The sequence below is a fragment of the Rattus norvegicus genome, chromosome 8 (genome assembly GCF_036323735.1).
Source record: "Rattus norvegicus strain BN/NHsdMcwi chromosome 8, GRCr8, whole genome shotgun sequence".
NCBI classification, from domain to species: domain Eukaryota; kingdom Metazoa; phylum Chordata; class Mammalia; order Rodentia; family Muridae; genus Rattus; species Rattus norvegicus.
The window spans coordinates 12,515,116-12,535,394 of NC_086026.1; the positions used below are offsets into that span (position 1 = coordinate 12,515,116).

At 40.3% G+C, this 20,279-nt stretch overlaps 1 protein-coding gene across 6 annotated transcripts in view; it reads right to left on the reverse strand.

Annotated features, from left to right (window-relative positions):
* Dync2h1 (dynein cytoplasmic 2 heavy chain 1) overlaps positions 1–20,279 on the reverse strand; it is a 223,121-nt gene that overhangs the window by 41,161 nt on the left and 161,681 nt on the right. For 5 of the 6 annotated variants that reach the window (NM_023024.2, XM_063266106.1, XM_063266104.1 and 2 more), the window contains 5 exons: positions 19,627–19,782; positions 15,247–15,322; positions 11,925–12,133; positions 10,390–10,494; positions 3,968–4,084 (listed from right to left, as the gene is read on the reverse strand). In NM_023024.2, coding sequence (NP_075413.2) covers positions 3,968–4,084; positions 10,390–10,494; positions 11,925–12,133; positions 15,247–15,322; positions 19,627–19,782 — 663 coding nt within the window. Of the gene's footprint in view, positions 1–3,967; positions 4,085–10,389; positions 10,495–11,924; positions 12,134–15,246; positions 15,323–19,626; positions 19,783–20,279 lie in introns of those variants that run through there. The other variant, XR_010054024.1, reaches the window with a different exon arrangement.

Here is a 20,279-nt window from a genome sequence, read left to right on the forward strand (position 1 = left end):
CCAACAGATTGGGAAAGGATCTTTTCCAATCCTACATCTAATATCTAAAATATACAAAGAACTCAAGAAGTTAGACTCCAGAGAGTCAAATAACCCTATTAAAAAATAGGGTACAGAGCTAAACAAAATATTCCCAGCTGAGGATTATCGAATGGCCAAAAAGCAACTAAAGAAATGTTCAACATACTTAGTCATAAGGGAAATGCAAATCAAAACAACACTGAGATTCCACTTCACACAAGTCAGAATGGCTAAGATTAAAAAAAAACTCAGGTGACAGCAGATGCTGGCGAGGATGTGGAGAAAGAAATACTCCTCCATTGTTAGTGGGATTGCAGACTGGTACAACCATTCTGGAAACCAGTCTGGAGGTTCCTCAGAAAATTGGACATTTAACTACCTGAGGACCCAGCTATATCTCTCTTGGGCATATACCCAAAACATGCTCCAACATACAACAAAGACACATGCTCCACTATGTTCATAGCAGCCTTATTTATAATAGCCAGAAGCTGGAAAGAACCCAGATGCCCTTCAACAGAGGAATGGACATAGAAAATGTGGTATATCTACACAATGGAGTACTACTCAGCTATCAAAAACAATGACTTCATGAAATTCATAGGCAAATGGAATGAACTAGAATATCATCGTGAGTGAGGTAACTCAACCACAAAAAAACCACACTTGGTATGCACTCATTGATACGTGGATATTAGCCAAAAATCTCGAATTACCTAAGATACAATCCACAGACCACAGGAAGCTCAAGAAAGAGGATGACCAAAATGTGAATGCTCCCACTCCCTCTTAAAAGGGGGAAAATATCCATAGGAGGGGATATGGAAGCAACGTTTAGAGCAGTGACTCAAGGAATGGCCATTCAGAGCCTGCCCCACATGTGGCCCATATATATTCGGCCACCAAAACTAGGTAAGATTGATGAAGCTAAAAAATGCATGCTGAAAGGGACTGGATATAGATCTCTCCTGAGAGTCACATCTAGAGCACGTCCAATACTGAGGTCAATGCTGGCAGCAAACCACTGAACTGAGAACAGGACCCCCTTGGGGGGAATTAGAGGAAGGATTGAAAGAGTTGAAGGAGCTTGCAACCCCATAAAAACAACAATGACAACCAACCAGAGCTTCCAGGGCCTAAACCACTACCAAAAGACTATACATGGACTAACCCAGGGTTCCAACTGCATACGTAGCTGAGAAAGGCCTTGTTGGAGCACCAGTGGAAGGGGAAGCCCTTGGTCCTGCCAAGGCTGGAACCCCCAGTGCAGGGGAATATGGGGGGGTGGGTAGTAAGGGGTATGTAACTCTCCATCAGGGCTCAAAGAACCCTGTGGAAAGGAAGCAAAAAAAGGGTAAGAGGCAGAGGGGATGGAGAACACCAAGAAAAAAGGCCCCCTAAATCAACATGATCCAAGCATAAATGAATCATTGAGACTGAGGCAGCATGAACAAGACCTGCACAGGTCTGCAGCAGGTCCTTTGTATAAATGTTATGGCTTCCAGTTTAATATTTTTATAGACTGCTTGAGTGTGCCAAAGAGTAGGTCTCTGTTTCATGTGCCTTCTGTTTGTTTGTTTTGTCTTATTCCAATATGTTAGTTTTTGCTTTATCATATTATATTGCATCCTATCATATATCATGTAATACATTATATCGCTATCCCTTAGAGGCTAGTTTGTTTTCTAATGAGACAGAAATGGAGTGGATTTGGATTGGAGGAGAGGTGGGAAGGGAAACTGAAATCAGGATATATTATATGAGAAAAAATCTATCTTTAATAAAAATATAGTTTTTTTTAAATGGCTGTTATAACCTAAAGGATTGACACATGCAAAAGGAAATTAGCAGCAAGTCAGATGGTGCTTGTACAAAGGACAACCAGAATGTTTAGGCAGGAGAGGCTGCTCCCTCTCAGCCAGACACCACCTGTTCATTGCCTTTCAATGACTAAGATTTCATAGCACAGAGGAAACATTAAGAGACTCACATGCGGTTCATTTCTGCATTATAGTAATGCCCAGGTTTTATTGATTTGGCTTTTATTTCTGAGCTTAAAATCTTCATACATGAACCCACAGCTAGACAACCGCAGCACGGGGTGTGGGATGCACCGCATTTCTGCCCTAGCTCAGGAGCTATTGTTAGCTAAGGGTCACTGAGAGGCAGATTTCTGTGGAGTGCAGTCTTGGGTAGGTAAAACCACTTTCCAGTAGATGGTCCACATACCCAAGAGTATATGTACATGCAAACTGGGCCACAGGGTTAAAAAAAGAAGACACAAAGCTGGGTGGGCATAGAAGAGAATGGTGAAGAGAAAAATGGGGTGGTCAATATGCTCAAAATATAGTGTATCAAGCTCTCAACAAATGAATAAGCATCTTCTCAAATGTTAATCTGATGTGGCTAAGCAGTCCTAGCCATGGTAGGGGCCTAAGCATCTATTAACTCTGCTACACTCATCTTTGAGTGTACCTGAAGTTTCCTATTAGCCATTCATTGAAACTTATGGTCATCCCAGAAGAGCTCTGCTGAACTAATTTGGTTCCTATGGACTGAAAGCTCAATGTGCAGCATAGCTGGCATTAGCGATGACTGAGCCTGCTAATCTGGACGCATTCTCTCTAGACTTATCTTCTTTCTCTTTTTAGGATAAGCTCCTTTGTTAATTACATATTTAAAATCAACACTAAAAAATGCTACTTTTCTACATTTTCCACTTATCAAGGAATGACCAATGGGTCCAGAGCCATGAATAATGTCATCCTAATGTTTTTAAGATCTGTACTAGAAATAGCCAGTATTTGTCAAGTACTTAGTGTGGAGTAAGCTTCACAAGAGTTAACTAGTCTAGCTTTTATTGCAGTTTATGATTTCCTCTATCTCCCCAAACAGAAAACAGGTGAAAGGAGATGAATTAAGGTGGGCAGAACCAATCTAGACGTATAGACGGATTTAAAGTCAATGGTGTACTCCCATGCTGCACATACATGGAAAATCAGTGGAAGAATGCCTGCCTTCTGTCCTCTGAGCAATACCTTGTGTTACATGGCTAGTATGGCTTTGTTATATGCACAATGATAATCTACGTTGAGTTAAAAATACACGGAAAATTGTTATAGCAGAGAAGGAGGGACACCTTCAAGGTTGGGAGTATGATGCAGTGCAGTGAGACTGATGCAGGTGGACTCCCAGTGCATGTAAAAGCTGGGCTGGCATGGCAGCCTAGGAATGATCCCAGCACAAGAGAAGCAGGCAAGGAGTTGCAGGTACAGAGCTACCTGGACTAACCAAAGAGAGCACTTTCAAATTCCGTGAGAGACTCTGCCTCAAGGTGGAGAAAAATGGAAGACACCACCAAAAGTCAATGTCAGGCTTTCACATGCACTTAGAATGTCAACACATATGTCACCAGGTACACACATGCATACATACCACAAATACACAGCCTATGCAAAAGATATTCAAATGAAAGTGTTTTACTCACTGTTTCCTACCTCGATTATTTTGGTACTAGAATCTTTTTGCTTTCACTTAGTCCACTTGCTCAAAATTTATTAAGACTTAAAATCTAGTGAATTTTGATTTGAAAAGTAAATGTAATGAGGTAAAATATTTACACATGTGGTTAATACCATATACTTTATAAAAAAGACAAAATGATTTGCTAAAGACTTTAATTGAAAATTTGGTTAAATTTGTGTAAATTGGTTACAACAAAGAATAAAGAAGACTAACCCCAGTGCAAACTGACAGGAAGCAGGGAGAACAAACACTGTGACTGACTGTGGGACTCAGGAATAATGTTTGCTGTGACTGTCTTTCTGCTCAGAACAAGCAGGCCATGCATATTTTTGTCACTCAGGCAGAACAGCACAACCCTTGGGGCCTGGAGAGAGCAGCACAAGGAAAAGGTTGTAAATGTTTCAATCCTCCCGTGACTAACCTGATTCAGCTTCTTCCAAAGATTGAGAACGGGGGAAAGTTCATTTGACCAGATTTCTCTGTCAAATTTGCAACCCGCTGTGACAGATCTTCCCAAGATCCTGAGCTGGGAGATAACCTGAGTGAAGAGAGCAGGTCACAGTGAGTCATGTACAGCAACTAAATCCCAGCACGGACACGGCACAGTGCAGACCTACACAGTCTGTAACAAGCGGAGAGTGTATAAATGGGTGTAATCCTTGTGTCTCTAACAGTTTTTTTTAAACAACTGGACTCACTCAAATAGTTAAAAAAACTAAAATCTGAAAAGTTCTAAAATTAAATACTGTGATGGTTGTTAGAAAAGCTGTTTCTTCATGCAGAAAGTGTACACTGTGACATTATTTATATCTTCCTGGTTGCCCTTCTTGTTCATTTCAAAATCCACAATGCTTTCCAGTTCAACTGATTTAAATCTTATCATTTCAAAATGCTGGCAGTGTATTTAAAAACACAGCACAGAATAAATGCAAATCCAGTGGCCCTTAGCTGGTGAAGGAGTTTACATAGATTTTTAATGCCTAATTTTCAGTTTTCATTTTAATATTCCATCTACACACAAAGAGCCAAAGAAATACGACCAGACAATTAATAAAGCGAAGCAGGGTAAACATCCCCCCTGCTGGGGCCTGTGGGGCGCGGCTTCTTTGCTGTGCTCCTCAAAATCAATCACTTGCATCTTCTTTCCTAAATGAAATCACGTCTACTGGGTCCTGTTGTAGAAACATTTGTCTCCTTAATATTTGCCAAAGATGACCCAGAACATGACCAATACTGTACCATGGACACGGTGGTGACGGTAAAATGACTGGGCTAGTCAGCAATTTTGCTTGTAATATTCCAGCCAACCAGTAAAACTCCATTATCATACAGCTTATCTAATGGAAACAAACTGAGTCCCAGAAACCCAGGGACGTGTTTCACAGGGCAGCATCTGAAAACTTCAACACCTGCAGCCTGCTCAGTACCTTCACGTTTCTACGAGATAGAAGCTGCCTCTCTCTCTCTCTCTCTCTCTCTCTCTCTCTCTCTCTCTCTCTCTCTCTCTGTAGCCTATTTACTAATTTCCGCTCTTACTTTAGTAAACCTGTAATAAAATTAGGACTATAAATCTTTCTGAACGAAAGTACAACTTAATTGCTACACATCCATGATCACACTGTCGGATTCGGCTCCTAGAGCTTTTGATTGATTGATTTCCTAGTAGGAAAGCACGGTGGAGAGTCAGCGCTCAGCTGCCTTTGTTTCTCTGATGAGCCATTTCCATTGGAGCTGAACTCAACACAGCACTTAATTTATCAGCATCACTTCACTACAAAATGTCCCTAACTGGTAGTGAGGAGATGCAATATTCTAATTCTGGTAACACTTGCCATCACTTACTTGTGTTTTAAATTTATTAAAGACAACAGAAAACAAGAATGTAAAGAGAAAAAAGGGAAAAAAAGCATAAATATATATTTTAAACTATTTCAAAGAAATGTTGGCAAGTATTCCCCACCCCCACACATGGTCATGTTTTCTGTCCCAGAAAGATGCCGTGACACACACATATAAAAATGCTGTGGCGATTCTCTTATAAGTAGAGAACAATAAACAAGGATGTTCAAACACACAAAGACATTTCTATGAAAGGGAACAGGGCTGTCTGTAATAGTAGCCCATCTACTAGCTTTACAAATCTAATATACATGCTTTTTCTTTATAAAGTTCAGATAAGATATTTAGGAAACATGTTTCAATCCAGTTAGTCTTTTTTTCAACAGTTTCCTCAAGGTAATGTTACAGCACATAAGTCTTCCTATATATGCAAAAGTTAAAGGATATTCATAAAAATATCTAGAGATTTGTTGTTTGAATGTTAGAATATACAAAATGAAGGCGGTACATTTTTATTATGTCCATGTCCCTTCAAACGCGAGCCACATGCAAGGCACATTAAATACTGGTTACTTTGGAGATATTTCATCTAAGACCCAGAGAAACAAACTGCTATGCTAAGGACTTGTAGGGTCATTTTTCAAGTCAATGTGGTATTAAATGCCAGAAAATAAGTCAAAAGATGTACAGCTTTTATGATTTTAAAATAAACATATATTAAAAACTAAATCTCTCCTCAAAAAGTCCATACTAAGGCTAGTGAATAAGCCAGTCTCTAAGCCTTGAAATAAATTCATTACCTAAATACCAAGTTGACTACTCGAACATTTGGGCTTCCTTCTGGTTAGTGCTAAGGAATTAGGACCTGATGTTACTCACTTAAGGACACAAAACGCTTCCTGTGCCATGCAAAGGTCATTATGCTGCTCTGCTTCACTGTGGATGACTGGTGGGCCTCCAAGGCATCCTGCTCAAGAGACCACACCTTCTTACTTAATGAAAGTACTCATCAGACAGGCTCCACACTTTTACTATCGTGGATGTATATCTCCTGTGATGGTTAATCTTGTTGTCAACTTGACTATACTTAGACTCAGCTAGGACCTCGGCAAATAGGCACACTTGGAGAGATATTCTTGACTGGATCATTTGAGACGGGAAGACCCACCTCAATCTGGGCCACACTTGCTTCTTAAAGCCTATGTAGGGACATGGGACAATGAAACTCTCCTTGGCCTGCTTGCTTTCTTTGAGCTCTTGCTGGCAAGTTCATCTGTCCTGTTGCTGAGGCAAACCTTGGCTGATGTTAGAACCTACTTATTCAGGACTCCAGTGTAGACTGAAGGCCAACTGAAGCAGCCAGTCTCATAGACTGAACAACTACCAGATGTTCTCTTGCCTTTCTGTCAGGAGACAGCCATTGTTGGAGCTACATGACTACGGTCTATAAGTCACTCTAGTTACACATAATACCTCATCTAACCTAATACTCTGCCTTTTTCTTTTTTTTTTTAAAGAATCATATTTGATGGGATCTCATAAAACTGCAAAGCTTCTGTAAGGGAAAGGACATTGTGGTTAGGACAAAACGGCAACCAACAGATTGGGAAAAGATCTTTACCAATCCTACAACAGATAGAGGCCTTATATCCAAAATATACAAAGAACTCAAGAAGTTAGACCGCAGGGAGACAAATAACCCTATTAAAAATGGGGTTCAGAGCTAAACAAAGAATTCACAGCTGAGGAATGCCGAATGGCTGAGAAACACCTAAAGGAATGTTCAACATCTTTAGTCATAAGGGAAATGCAAATCAAAACAACCCTGAGATTTCACCTCACACCAGTGAGAATGGCTAAGATCAAAAACTCAGGTGACAGCAGATGCTGGCGAGGATGCAGAGAAAGAGGAACACTCCTCCATTGTTGGTGGGATTGCAGACTGGTACAACCATTCTGGAAATCAGTCTGGAGGTTCCTCAGAAAATTGGACATTGAACTACCTGAGGATCCAGCTATACCTCTCTTGGGCATATACCCAAAACATGCTCCAACATACAACAAAGACACATGCTCCACTATGTTCATAGCAGCCTTATTTATAATAGCCAGAAGCTGGAAAGAACCCACATATCTTTCAACAGAGGAATGGATACAGAAAATGTGGTACATCTACACAATGGAGTACTACTCAGCTATCAAAAACAATGACAACATGAAATTCTTAGACAAATGGATAGAAGTAGAATATATCATCATAAGTGAGGTAACCCAACCATAAAAGAACACACATGGTATGAACTGATACCTGGATATTAGCCTAAAAGCTCAGAATACCCAAGATACAATTCACAGACACATGAAGCTCAAGAAGAAGGAAGACCAAACTGTGGATGCTTCAGTCCTTCTTACAAGGGTGAACAAAATACTCACAGGAGAAAATACAGGGACAAATTGTGGAGTAGAGATTGCCCCATCTATGGATCCATCCTATATGTAGCCACCAATCCCAGCCACTATTGCTGATGCCCAGAAGTGCTTGCTGACAGGAGTCTGATAAGGATGTCTCCTGACAGGCTCTGCCACACCCTTACTGATACAAACCATCAGACTGAACATGGTGACCCCAATCGAGAATTTGGAGAAAGGACTGAGGGAGCTGAAGGGGTTTGCGACCCCATAGGAAGAACAACACCAACCAGACCCCCTAGAGCTCCCAGGGACTAAACCAATAACCAAAGAGTACACATGGAGGTCCCCCCAAGGCTGGACCCTCCAGTGTAGGGAAATATCAGGGCAGGGAGGCAAAAGGGGTAGGTGGGTGGGTGACCACCCTCATAGAGAAACGGGGAGGAGGGATGGAATAGCGGGTTTATGAAGGGAAACCAGGAAAGGGGATAACATTTGAAATGTAAATAAAAATATCCAATAAAAAAAAGGATACACATGGAGTGACCCATGGCTCCAGCCATGTATGTAGCAGAGGATGTCGTGTGGCACCAATAGGAGAGAGGCCCTTGGTCCTGTGAGGGTTTGATGTCCCAGTGTAGGGGAATGCCAGGGTGTTGAGGTGGGAGTGGGAGGGTGGGAGGGGGAGCATCCTCATAGAAGCAGGGGGAGGAGGGATGGGAGGGAGGGAACCAGGAAAGGGAGTAACTTCTGAAATGTAAATACATAAAGTATCCAATAAAAAAGGAAAACAAAAAGGAGCTGTGACTTCTCTTCACCAGCAGAGATGAAGAACTTACTTGTGAGGAACAACTCACTTGTGAAGAATGCTATTTTTATAACCATGCTCCCACCACTTCCTAATGATGGGGGAATGAAGACTGAGACTGCCAAACAGACAGCCCAGAAAGACAAAGCAGACAGCACACGGAAAGACAAAGCAGACAGCACACGGAAAGACAAAGCAGACAGCACACGGAAAGACAAAGCAGACAGCACATGAAAAGACAAAGCAGACAGCACATGGAAAGGCAAAACAGACAGCACATGAAAAGACAAAGCAGACAGCACACGGAAAGACAAAACTAGAGGAAAGAACAACTCAAGAAATGTTGGATATCCAACATTAAAAGCATGTAGACTTAAATAATAAAATACTTCCTAATTAGATTGCTTATAAATAATGGATGTAAATAGCTACGTTGGAGCCTTCTGTGTACACTCTGCAAAGAACCTCTGAAACAGCTTATCACATACCATCTGCACCTGGCATGGTATCCATTACTAAGCAGCACACCCATACCTGAGGGCCAGCAGCCATAGGATATGGTGAGAAATAACTCAAAATGAACATTTAAAATATGTAAACTACATGGTTGGTGAGATAGCTCAGCAGCCATCAGTGTCCTAGAACCCAAGTTTGGTTCCCAATACTCCTGCAAGAGTTGATTGCATAATCTTTAAAACAAAAACTCTAGAAAAATTTCTGAGGAGGAATGAACCAGAAAGAATGAGTTACAATTCTAGCTCTGCCTCTAAGCTCTTTGATCTTGGACATCTTATAATGAGACACAAGTCTCAGTGTCTGTTTCCTCATGTATTAAAAGGGAAAAGTAAGGGCTCTTATCTGAAAGTCTGTAAACAGTAAATACGTTCCTGAATACACAGCACTGAGAACAGCTTCCGTATGGTGAGGTCACTAATCAGGACCTATTCAAATCACCAAGCGGCAGCTACACAGAACCTACAGATTTGCTGTTTCTGTGTATTGTGGCGCAGTGTAAGGGCTTAATCTCATAGCTAAGGGCTTATTAGGAGGTCAGTGGACCATGGGGCTTGGCTGCTGTATCAATCACTAGTCCCCAGACACTATTACAACTCAATAGGAAACACTTGGTGAGGAATACTGAGCAAAGAATCAGAAAAGGAGTATGCTGTTCTAGGGTAAGTGGTGTCACTGCTACTCTCTCTTCCCTCTCCGCCCTGCTTTCTCCTGCTCCCCTGATGTCAGCAGGCTTTCTCCACTACACCCCTCTACCATGCTTCTGTCTTCCAGAGGCCTAAAAGCAATGGCCTGAAACCTGTGGAGATCTTCGTTCTTTATGCAGTCCTTGGGCATTTTGTCATAGTGATGAAATGCTAACATTTAGTAACACGTTTTGTCTCCATGATTTAAAAAACAGAAGTTATATAATATCCAATCATAAACTCATATCAAATATTTATCTTTTATAAGGTAACACAGGAAGGAAGAATATGTATTTGTATCCTGCGTGTTATAGAATATAAAATTTGGTGTTCACTCATACAAGTTACACTCAGTACAGTCATAATAAAATCCTTCTGAGGAGTGAATCAAATATTCTAATGAGGTTGATAGTGTTCAGTGTCATTTTACTCATAGGAAAATACTAAGATAAAACCATTTGAAACCTTTAAAACAAGGTAAAAACGAAGGGTTTGCATTAAATAAAGCTGTAAATAAAAGTGTGTAACATTCAGATAGTGAAATGATGCTGTCTCCTCCAGACTACAGAGCTGCCGGGTGCATCACACCTGGGAACTGGTCATGCGCTGAGAGGAGCGGGCGATGTTGGCGGGCAGACCGAAGAAGCTGGGTTTGTCATCCTCTGGGAGCTTCTCAATGACAGCACGATAGTCCTACAGGAAAAGAGGAAAGTGCTGTCACCAACAGCAGATCTCCACCCCAGAAATCACTACGTATGGACAGGATTTACTAGATAGGTATCTACATTTTCTTCCTATCAGTGCTCTCCTGATCATCTATGGAAGGATTGTCACTAGTATTCTTTGTGCACTAACTATTTGATATTGTATTTTCTTGTTACAATCCCCTACATATAGAAAGACTTTGAGTGGATTGAATAGAACATACCAGTGGATCTGCCTAGTGTGTGTAAGATGCTGTGTAGATATGTTTGGGGAGTCATAATATGTTACAGCACACAAAAGATCCACATGTAGAATTCAGCTCTTACACATCTGAACAATCACTGGTTGTTTTATTTTGAAAAGCAGCCACTTAGAGAAACCCTGTAACCTATAGGCACAATGTAGTATTGTCTACTCGGTGCCTACTCACTCTGAGTAGCTCACCATGCAGTCCGTGCACATGCCTGTCTTCTGCTACAGCGTGTTGACATAAATTGATAATCAGGAAGCATTTCCTCCGCATCAGCGTAACACTTACCTACCCCTAGTTTTAGATGAAAAAAAAAATCAAGGGCAGATCGGGAAGGAATTTATTTACCTTGGTTCAAAGCTGGGAACCTCTTTCATAGAGGTAAGGTATGTTATTATATGCATGCATACATACATATGCATCCACATAATATCTGTTGATCAGGGGCAGATTTCTTTTCTTTCTGTCTCATCCTTGGCAGCTGCCCCTGAAGTATACCACTGAAGTATAAGAAACCCAGGACTGTGATCTCCTTTGACATTCTCTGTCCTTTAGCTCAGTGACTGCCAATTCCTTTCGAGTGTTAGACACAAGAGTATGTATGTATTTCCTGTCACAATGGCATGTTGTTATCCCTCTGAGAAATGTGGCATCTAATCTAATCAGATAAAAATATAACCAAATACTGTTAGGCGTCTTATTAAATTTAAACTATTACTGTGTGGAAAATTAAACACTTGATTCACTCCAACATATATGTAATCTCTTGTTATCTAGACTGGTTGCAGGCATTTGCCTTCCCAGACTGACTTAGTAGCAAGTATACTGACTAAGTAGCAAGTAGCAGTTTCATGTCCCAAAAACAGATCCTCACAGAAATACAAAAAGGTCTCTCTTATCATTTACAGACAAAGGTTGGGTTGTTGGAAATGAGTGCAGTCTCTTCTGTGAACCAAGGACTAACTAGGAGACAGAACCAGGGAATCTGGCTGGCTGAGGATGTGCAGTGTTGAGATAATGAATGGCTCATACTCCTGTGTTTAACATACAAAAATCATTGTTGTACACCCATCATGTGCACATTTCTGCATGAATTTTATCATTCAAACATAAGTTTCAACCACATGTACATACAGGAAATGCATGGGAAATCACTATTTCTACCTACCAAAATGCTGCACGAGTTTGGGAGAGAGATGGAATATGGGAAAATGCTTTTCTTATTCCTTTGGTTTAGTACATCAATTATTGAAGAATTAAAAAACTGCTTCAAGTAGGACTGAAGAACTCTAAGATCAAAATAGTTATCTATACGTCCTCCATAAATAGAATTTTCAAGTAAGCCATGTACAAATTCCCACTGTACATCTTTGGAACCTATGAGTAAAACAGATACTTTATTAATTTTATTTTTAAAAAGATTTTCTTTACTCAGAATTTCATATAGGTATACTATGAAATATGATTTTATCTTTTCCATACATGCATGTCCCCTTCCTAATTTTATGTCTTTTCCCCTTTTGGTAAGCCTCTAAGTGCAGCCAGTGCTACATATATATGCTTGCCTATAGGACCATTCACTGGAGCACAGGAATCCTGTAAGTGGCCACATCCTCCAAGAAAGAATGATTGTCCCTTCCCAAGCAACTGCCAATTGCTCCACAATAAGGCATGTGGCCTGTGGATCATGTGGTACTCTGTCCATGCTGAAATTCCTTCTGGCTTCTTGTTATGCAGTAACAAAAGCTGCTGTGGATTCCCAGCCTAGGACACAGCACTGCACAGTCCCTTACATTCACTTTACTGAGGATACAGCAATAGATTCTAATATATTTCAGTGATTTCTGTAAATGATCTCTGTATATTTGGTGAACATTTTATTTCCAATAATTTTATACTTATCAAAACAATCAAGTTATGAATATGACAGTTGAGATCTAGGAGTCTGGGTCACCATAATAAGAAAATCATAGAATCCTACGAATTTAGAGTGCAAACAGAGCATTCTGAATACAGGGCCATCCTGTTTTCTAACCATGTAGCAATGACTAATTAATTTGGAACTCTCTTGGAAAATTCTGATCCAAATATAACTTTATCCAGAATAGCTATTCAATGTATTCTATTAAACAAAAAGGTAGACACGGAGCGCACTACGACCTGTGCTTGGTGAAACAGGTAGCTCATAAGATAATCTGATTAACTGAGGAGTCTGCAGCAGGACTTCGCCCAGTAGCCTTCTACCTGTTATAGTCTACAGTCAATCATCTGCACTCTAGGAAGAGAACTGGAGCACTGGGGAGGGCTACAGATGACTGGCAGCAAGTGCACTCCTCACAGCACAAAAATAAACATAAGCACATAGCAAGCTCTTTCCTGCTGAACGGTGCAGGAGAAACACACTGCAGTTGTGGCAGCAATGACAGATGCCTTGAGGAAGCCTCAGTTCCTCTGTAAACATAATAAACGAACTATATTCAAATAACCAGTTAACTTCATTAGCATTACTGTTTGCCACTACTGTTCATTTAATATACCTGTATTTTTCTATTTTACCTCCATAAAATTCAGAGACAGTTACAGAACTGAAAGCAATGTTACTCTAAATCTTGAGACATAAATGATTTATGTCACCTTTTACAGAACTAGGCTACCCACATAGTAGAGAAAAGAGAAGGTATCCCCAGCTGAAACCTTGTATCAACAGTGACTACGAAGCAGGGGACGTCACCACATCCCAATCTCCCATACCACCCTCATCTCCACTAGCCGACACCCTCATCTTCACTAGCCGACACCCTCATCTTCACTAGCCGACACCCTCATTTTCACTAGTCGACACCCTCATCTCCACTAGCCGACACCCTCATCTTCACTAGCCGACACCCTCATCTTCACTAGCCGACACCCTCATCTCCACTAGCCGACACCCTCATCTTCACTAGCCGACACCCTCATCTCCACTAGCCGACACCCTCATCTCCACTAGCCGACACCCTCATCTCCACTAGCCGACACCCTCATCTTCACTAGCCGACACCCTCATCTTCACTAGCCGACACCCTCATCTTCACTAGCCGACACCCTCATCTTCACTAGCCGACACCCTCATCTTCACTAGCCGACACCTCATCTTCACTAGCCGACACAGACATAAGGCAGGCACTGATAACACAGTCACCAAGGAATGCAGAAACAACAGCTCATGTTTAATTATGGAGCAGAAATGCCAGCACGTAAAATAGATTGCATAAATTTTATATAGAAAAAAATCTTTTTTTTCTTTTAGATTTGTTCTCCAAAAAAATTGTTTAAGATTAAAAAATGAGAAATGAAAAAAGACAGCCAACAATTGCTGTTGTTGTTTCTTAAATTTGCACAGTAAGTGTGTTCAAGGTCAGCTGTTTAGGGAGGTTTGATTATCCTAGGCATCCACTCTGATCTCTTTGCTAAAAACAAGCCACAGAACAATTTCCCGTGCCTATGATGGACACGTGATAGACGCTAACATGCAGATTACAAAGGTAAGGTGTTCTTTCACATGGACCATACTGTAGCTTACAATTTAGACATGGCTGTCTGAGGACAGGACGTCCAAAGAAGAAAGACTTAAGGAAGCCTTGGCTTACCATCCAGATGCACAGTGCTGCACAGTTTGAAAGGGAAAAAAAGAAAGCAACGGGGACTAGAGAGCAGTCACACACATGCCTCAGGCTTTAGGGCAGATAAACAGAACCACAGTGTGACGTGGAAATGGGAACTATCCTGCCAAAGAACAGGATTCCTGAGGAAATGAGAGAGGTGTAAGAGACTGACAGGCATGCAGCTTGCAAAGAGCAGGAATAGTCATGTCATCTGCTAAAACAGGGGACTGGTAAGGAGCAGCTAGACAAGGCTACCCGGTGGCAGGGAATGTGGAGACAGGATCTGTGAGTTGTGGTGCAGCACTGAAGTTTAAATTCCTAACCATGTAATCTGCTCTCTGATCCACAGTGTGTCTAAGCTCTAATGCCCCCTTGTCTCAGCAATGCACAATGGAATCTAGGAACTGGACTACTACTGGCTTCAAGGAAAGCCAGGGCTAGTTGGTCCTATATAACAAGATTCAGGTTTCACTCCTGTACTGCTTCCATAGATGTAGGAATTCCTACAGGGTTGCACAAATTCTTAGTTCTAGCCCCACAGTGGTGTGATCCAGAGTACTAACTCCTTAGAAAGAGAACTGAACGACTCAACTGAAGCAATTTTGTTAAAAGAAAATTGTAGGCCCACACAATGAACACATGCTGTTTCAAGATTTGTGTCTTGAAAACTACAGGTAAACCAGAATGCATTATACTGAAACCACAGAGTCAAGAACCTTCAGAGAGCACAGGCATAGTGGTCAGCACATTCAAATACCAAATACAAAGCAAGATCCAGCATCTGTGGTAGGAGTTAAGCATTTGTGTAAAAGCATATCATGAGCAGCAGTGCAGGTCCAGTCTCACCATCGAAGAGCCTGTCAATGACGTGGTACCCAGCCCGAAGATCTGATAAGGAAAACTCGTAAAACTTGGTCCAACCCTGTTACAACAAATGTAAGATACAATGAAATCAAAGGCAGGTGCCTGTGCATCACCACCTCCTAAGTTTAAGAATGACGTTCAGTATGTACTAAAAATAAAACCTTTAGCAATCAGTACACTGACCTCAGAAACATGAAAATGATGTTGCAATTCTACTTTAGTTTTTAATCACAAATGTACATCAGAAAAGTCAAAGTACAAATTGATATATACATTTTAATATATATACCATATGCACATTAATATATTTCCTATACCTTTATGCTTCAAAAGTATACACAAACATGAAAAACATAACTACTGTCAAAAAGCCCTAAAAGCATTACGTTCTTTCTATACATTCACTTATATTATATACACAAATAGTTACCAAACAGATATACTATTTATGTAAAACACTCCTAAAACAGAAACAATGTAAAAATACGAAAGTAATTTCTATGGAATTTTCATTAATTATACTAATTACATAAGAAAATAAGTTTAAACTAAATAAAAAAAATAGCATTTACAAATGTATCAGTATTGATTAACCACACAAAAATATATTTTTGGGGGGCCTAGGTTACCTCACTCAGGATATTTTCTAGTTCCAATCATCTGCCTGCAAAATTCATGATGTCTTCCATTTTAATTGTTAAGTAGTATCCCATTGTGTAAATGAACCTCATTTCTGTATCCATTCTTTTGTTTAGGGACATCTGGGTAGTTTCTAGCTTCTGCCTATTATAAATAATGCTGCTATGAGCACAGTGGAACATGTGTTTTTATTTTATGTTGGAGCATCTTTTGGGTATATACCCAGGAGTGGTACAGCTGGGTCTTCAGGTAGAACTATCTCCAGTTTTCTGAGGAACTGCCAGACCAATTTCCAAAGTGGTTGTACCAGCACGCAGTCCCACCAGGAATGGAGAAGTGGTCCTCATTCTCCACATCTTTCCTCTCCAGTGTCTTGCTATCACCTAAGTTTGTGGTCTCAGCCATTTTTACTGATGTGAGGTAGAATCTCACAGTCATTTTGCTTTGCATTTCCCTGATGACTAAGGATGCTGGATATTTCTTTAGGTGTTTCTTGGCCATTCAAGATTCCTCAGTTGGGAATTCTTTGTTTAGATTTGTACCTCATTTTTAAATTGGGTTATTTGCTTTTCTGGAGTCTAACTTCTTGAGTTCTTTGTATATTTTGGATATTAACACTCTTTCAGATGTAGGATTGGTAAAGATCTTTTCCCAATCTGTGGGATGCTGTTTTGTCCTAAGGACAGTGTCCTTTGTCTTACAAAAGTTTTGCAGTTTTATGAGGTCCTATTTGTTTATAGTTGATCTTAGAGCCTTTAGTGTTCTGTTCAGGAAAATTTCGCCCTGTGCCACTGTGTTCGAGGTTATTTCCCATTTTCTCTTCTATTAGATTCATTGTATCTGATTTTATGTAGAGGTCCTTGATCCACTTGGACTTGAGTTTTGTTCAAAGAGATAAAAATGAATCAATTTGCATTCTTCTACATGCAGACCTCCAGTTGAACTAGGACCAGTTGCTGAAAATGTTTTCTTTTTTCCACTGTATGGTTTTTGTCTCCTTTGTCAAAGTTCAAGTGACCATATGTGTGTGGGTTCATTTCTGGGTCTTCAATTCTACAGATCTACCTGCCTGTCTCTGTACCAAACCTTATTGCTATTGCTGTGTAATACAGCTTGAGATCAGGGATGGTGATTCCCCCAGAAGTTCTTTTATTGTTGAGAATAGTTTTCGCTATCCTGAGTTTTTTGTTATTCCAAATGAATGTGAAAATTGCTCTTTCTAACTCTATGAAGAATTGAGTTGGAATTTTGATGGGGATTGCATTGAATCTGTAGATTGCTTTTGGTAAAATGGCCATTTTTACAATATTAATCCTGCCAATCCATGAGCATGGGAGATCTCTCCATCTTCTGAGATCTTCAATTTCTTTCTTCAGAGACTTGAAGTTCTTGTCATACAGGTTTTTTATTTGCTTGGTTAGAGTCACACCAAGGTATTTTATATTATTTGTGAGTATTGTGAAGGGTGTCATTTCCCTAATTTCTATCTCAGTATGTTTATCCTTTTGAGTAGAGAAAGGATACTGATTTGTTTGAGTTAATTTTATTACCAAACACTTTGCTAAAGTTGTTTATCAGGCTTAGTAGTTCTCGTTTGGAGTAACTTAGGTATACTATCATATCATCTGCAAATAGTGTTATTTTGACTTCTACCTTTCCAATTTGTATCCATTTGACCTCTGTTTGTTGTCTGATTGCTCAGGCTAGGGCTTCGAGTACTACACAGAATAAGTAGGGAGAGAGTAGGCAGCCTTGCCAAGTCCCTGATTTTAGTGGAATTGCTTCAAGTTTCTCTCCATTTACATACATTGTGGACATTAACTCCAAAGCTAAGAATACCCATGATACAACTCACAGACCATATGAAAATCAACAAGAAAGAAGGCCAAAGAGTTTATGCTTCAATTCCACTTAGAAAGGGGAACAAAATAATCAGAGGAGGCAGAGGGAGAGATCTGGATCGGAGAAGGAAGGGGGAGGGAAAAAGAAAGGGGGGGGGGAAGACCACGTATGGGGAGAGACAAGAGAAAAGTGCAGAGGACCAGGAGAATGAATAGAAATAAGTGGCAGTAGGGGAGTGGAGAATGGGTGGGGGGCACTACAAAGTCCAAGATGCCAGGGATATGAGAGGTTCCCAGGACCCAATGGTGATGACATTAGCTGAAATACCCAACAGTGGAAATATAGAACCTGAAGAGACCACCTCCAGTAGATAGAAATGGCCCCCAGTGGAGGGATTGGGTCTCCCACCCATCTCAAAAATTTTTAACCCAGAATTGTTCCTCTCTATAGAAAATACAGTAATGAAAAATGAGCAGAGATGAAGGAAAAGGCCATCCAGAGACTACCCCACCTTAGGATCCATCCCATGCACAGACATTGAACCTCCACATTATTGCTGATACCCAATGCTTACAGGCAGAACCCGGTTTGGCTGTCCTCTGAGTCTGGGGACCCCCGTGGATCCTGTCAGGGGAAGGGATGAAGGGGCTGAAGGGCATTGCAACCCCATGGAAGAACAATTCACAGAAAGAACATCAACTAAGTGACCCCCCACAGAGCTCCCAGGGACTAAACCACCAACTAAAGAGTACACATAGAGGGACACATGAATCCCGTTACACATGCTGCAAAGGATGGCCTTATGTGGCATCAGTGGGAGGGGAGGTGTTTGTCCTATGGAGGCTTGTTGCCCCATTTGAAGGGGAATGCTGGAAAGGTGAGCTGGGAGTGGGTGGGTGGGTGAGTGGGTGAGCACCTCTTAGAGGCAAACGGCAAAGGGAAGAGGCTGGAGGTTGGTGGAGGGGAGACCAGGAAGGGGGGCAAGATTTAAAGTTTAAAAATAATTTAAAAATTTCTTAAATATTCATTGTATATAGGATTCTAAACATGTAAGAATAAACCCAAACACGAATCTAATTCCATACAGTTCCCAAGAAAATGTACAGATAACATGTAAAACTCATCTACAAAAGTTTGATGGTAAGAAATATACTTGTTACATATGTGAGAAAGATCTGATCCAATATAGGAGATAAGGACAGTCCATGGGAAAAGCAGTTGATAGATAGAAAAGTAAATATATTTGAATAATTCTGCAAGATATTCAGTTGGAACTAGTGTAATGTAAGCGGAAATACCCCAGAAGAACGGTGTAGAATGGATTGGAGTCTACAGAAAACAGCACTGAAAGAACAGCAAGCTGGGAAAGGATTATCATACAATGAAGAAACACAGGCCATAATATTTTAATCAAGCTCCCTACCAACTCCAGGCTACACAAGTTGCACTTATGTGTTGAAGTATAACTGAACTTGATAATGGATTGCGGAGAAAAGTGAGCAGAGGGTCCACCAAGAACACTTCCTAGAAGGCTGCCTCGAGAGAGCTGAGTGGTGTCAAGGTCTTTTACTAAGGCAATCCTAAAGGAAACGGAGATTTGATTTTTGAAGTTTGAGGTATCTATTTAGATACAGCATAAGAGTGGTACCTGATGCTCACTGACTGGGGCGCATGCTGGTGTTCGTACATTAACTCAATGGCATATGAAGCATATAACCATACATTACACAGTGTGGAAGACTAGCAGACAAACACTGAATTAGAAACAAACTGAAGAATCACAAACCAAATTATGACATGAGCATACCTTTACACACCAAATTGCAAACAAATTCTAATAAATGTAAAACTTATATTATATTAGAACATGCTCAGAATTACCTGTGGAATAAAATTTCTTCTTTCTTGACAGGCAGCATGAAACCATGCTAAGCTAAAAAGAGCATGAGCTCGGTGTATATTATCTTTTTTGCTAATTTGCTCAGGAGTCCAAGACTCATAAGTGCGCATCAAATTCTTCTTCAAACCTGGAGGTGACTACAAGAACAGACTATGAACAGATTTCTTATTGCTTAGTATATTACAAATACAGTCAAATGCACCAACATGCTTTCCTCTTCATCAAGAGACTTTTTCTCCAAAAGCCCAATGTAGTTTTCTGTTCCTTCAAAGTGCACAAATATAAAGCTAGCCTTAAAACTTGCACTAAATAAATGATTTTATTTGCAAATCCATAGCATTTTCAAAATTAAATGAAAATTTTACCAAATGTGTTCAAAATAGTGAAGTATATTTTACAAAATCATTAAAATTTTCTTATTTATAAAACTAAAATTTCCATTTGCAATACCAATGTGACAGTGAATGCTAACACAAGAAAAAGGGGGCACAAAATGAATGAAAAATTTCCTTTAACATTTTTTAAACCTTTAATTCAACCTAGTATGATGACTAGGAAGTTACAGATTATCTTTTAAAAATCAACATAACATCACATATGAAGTACATGACGGCTCTTCCTGTGACGGATGTTT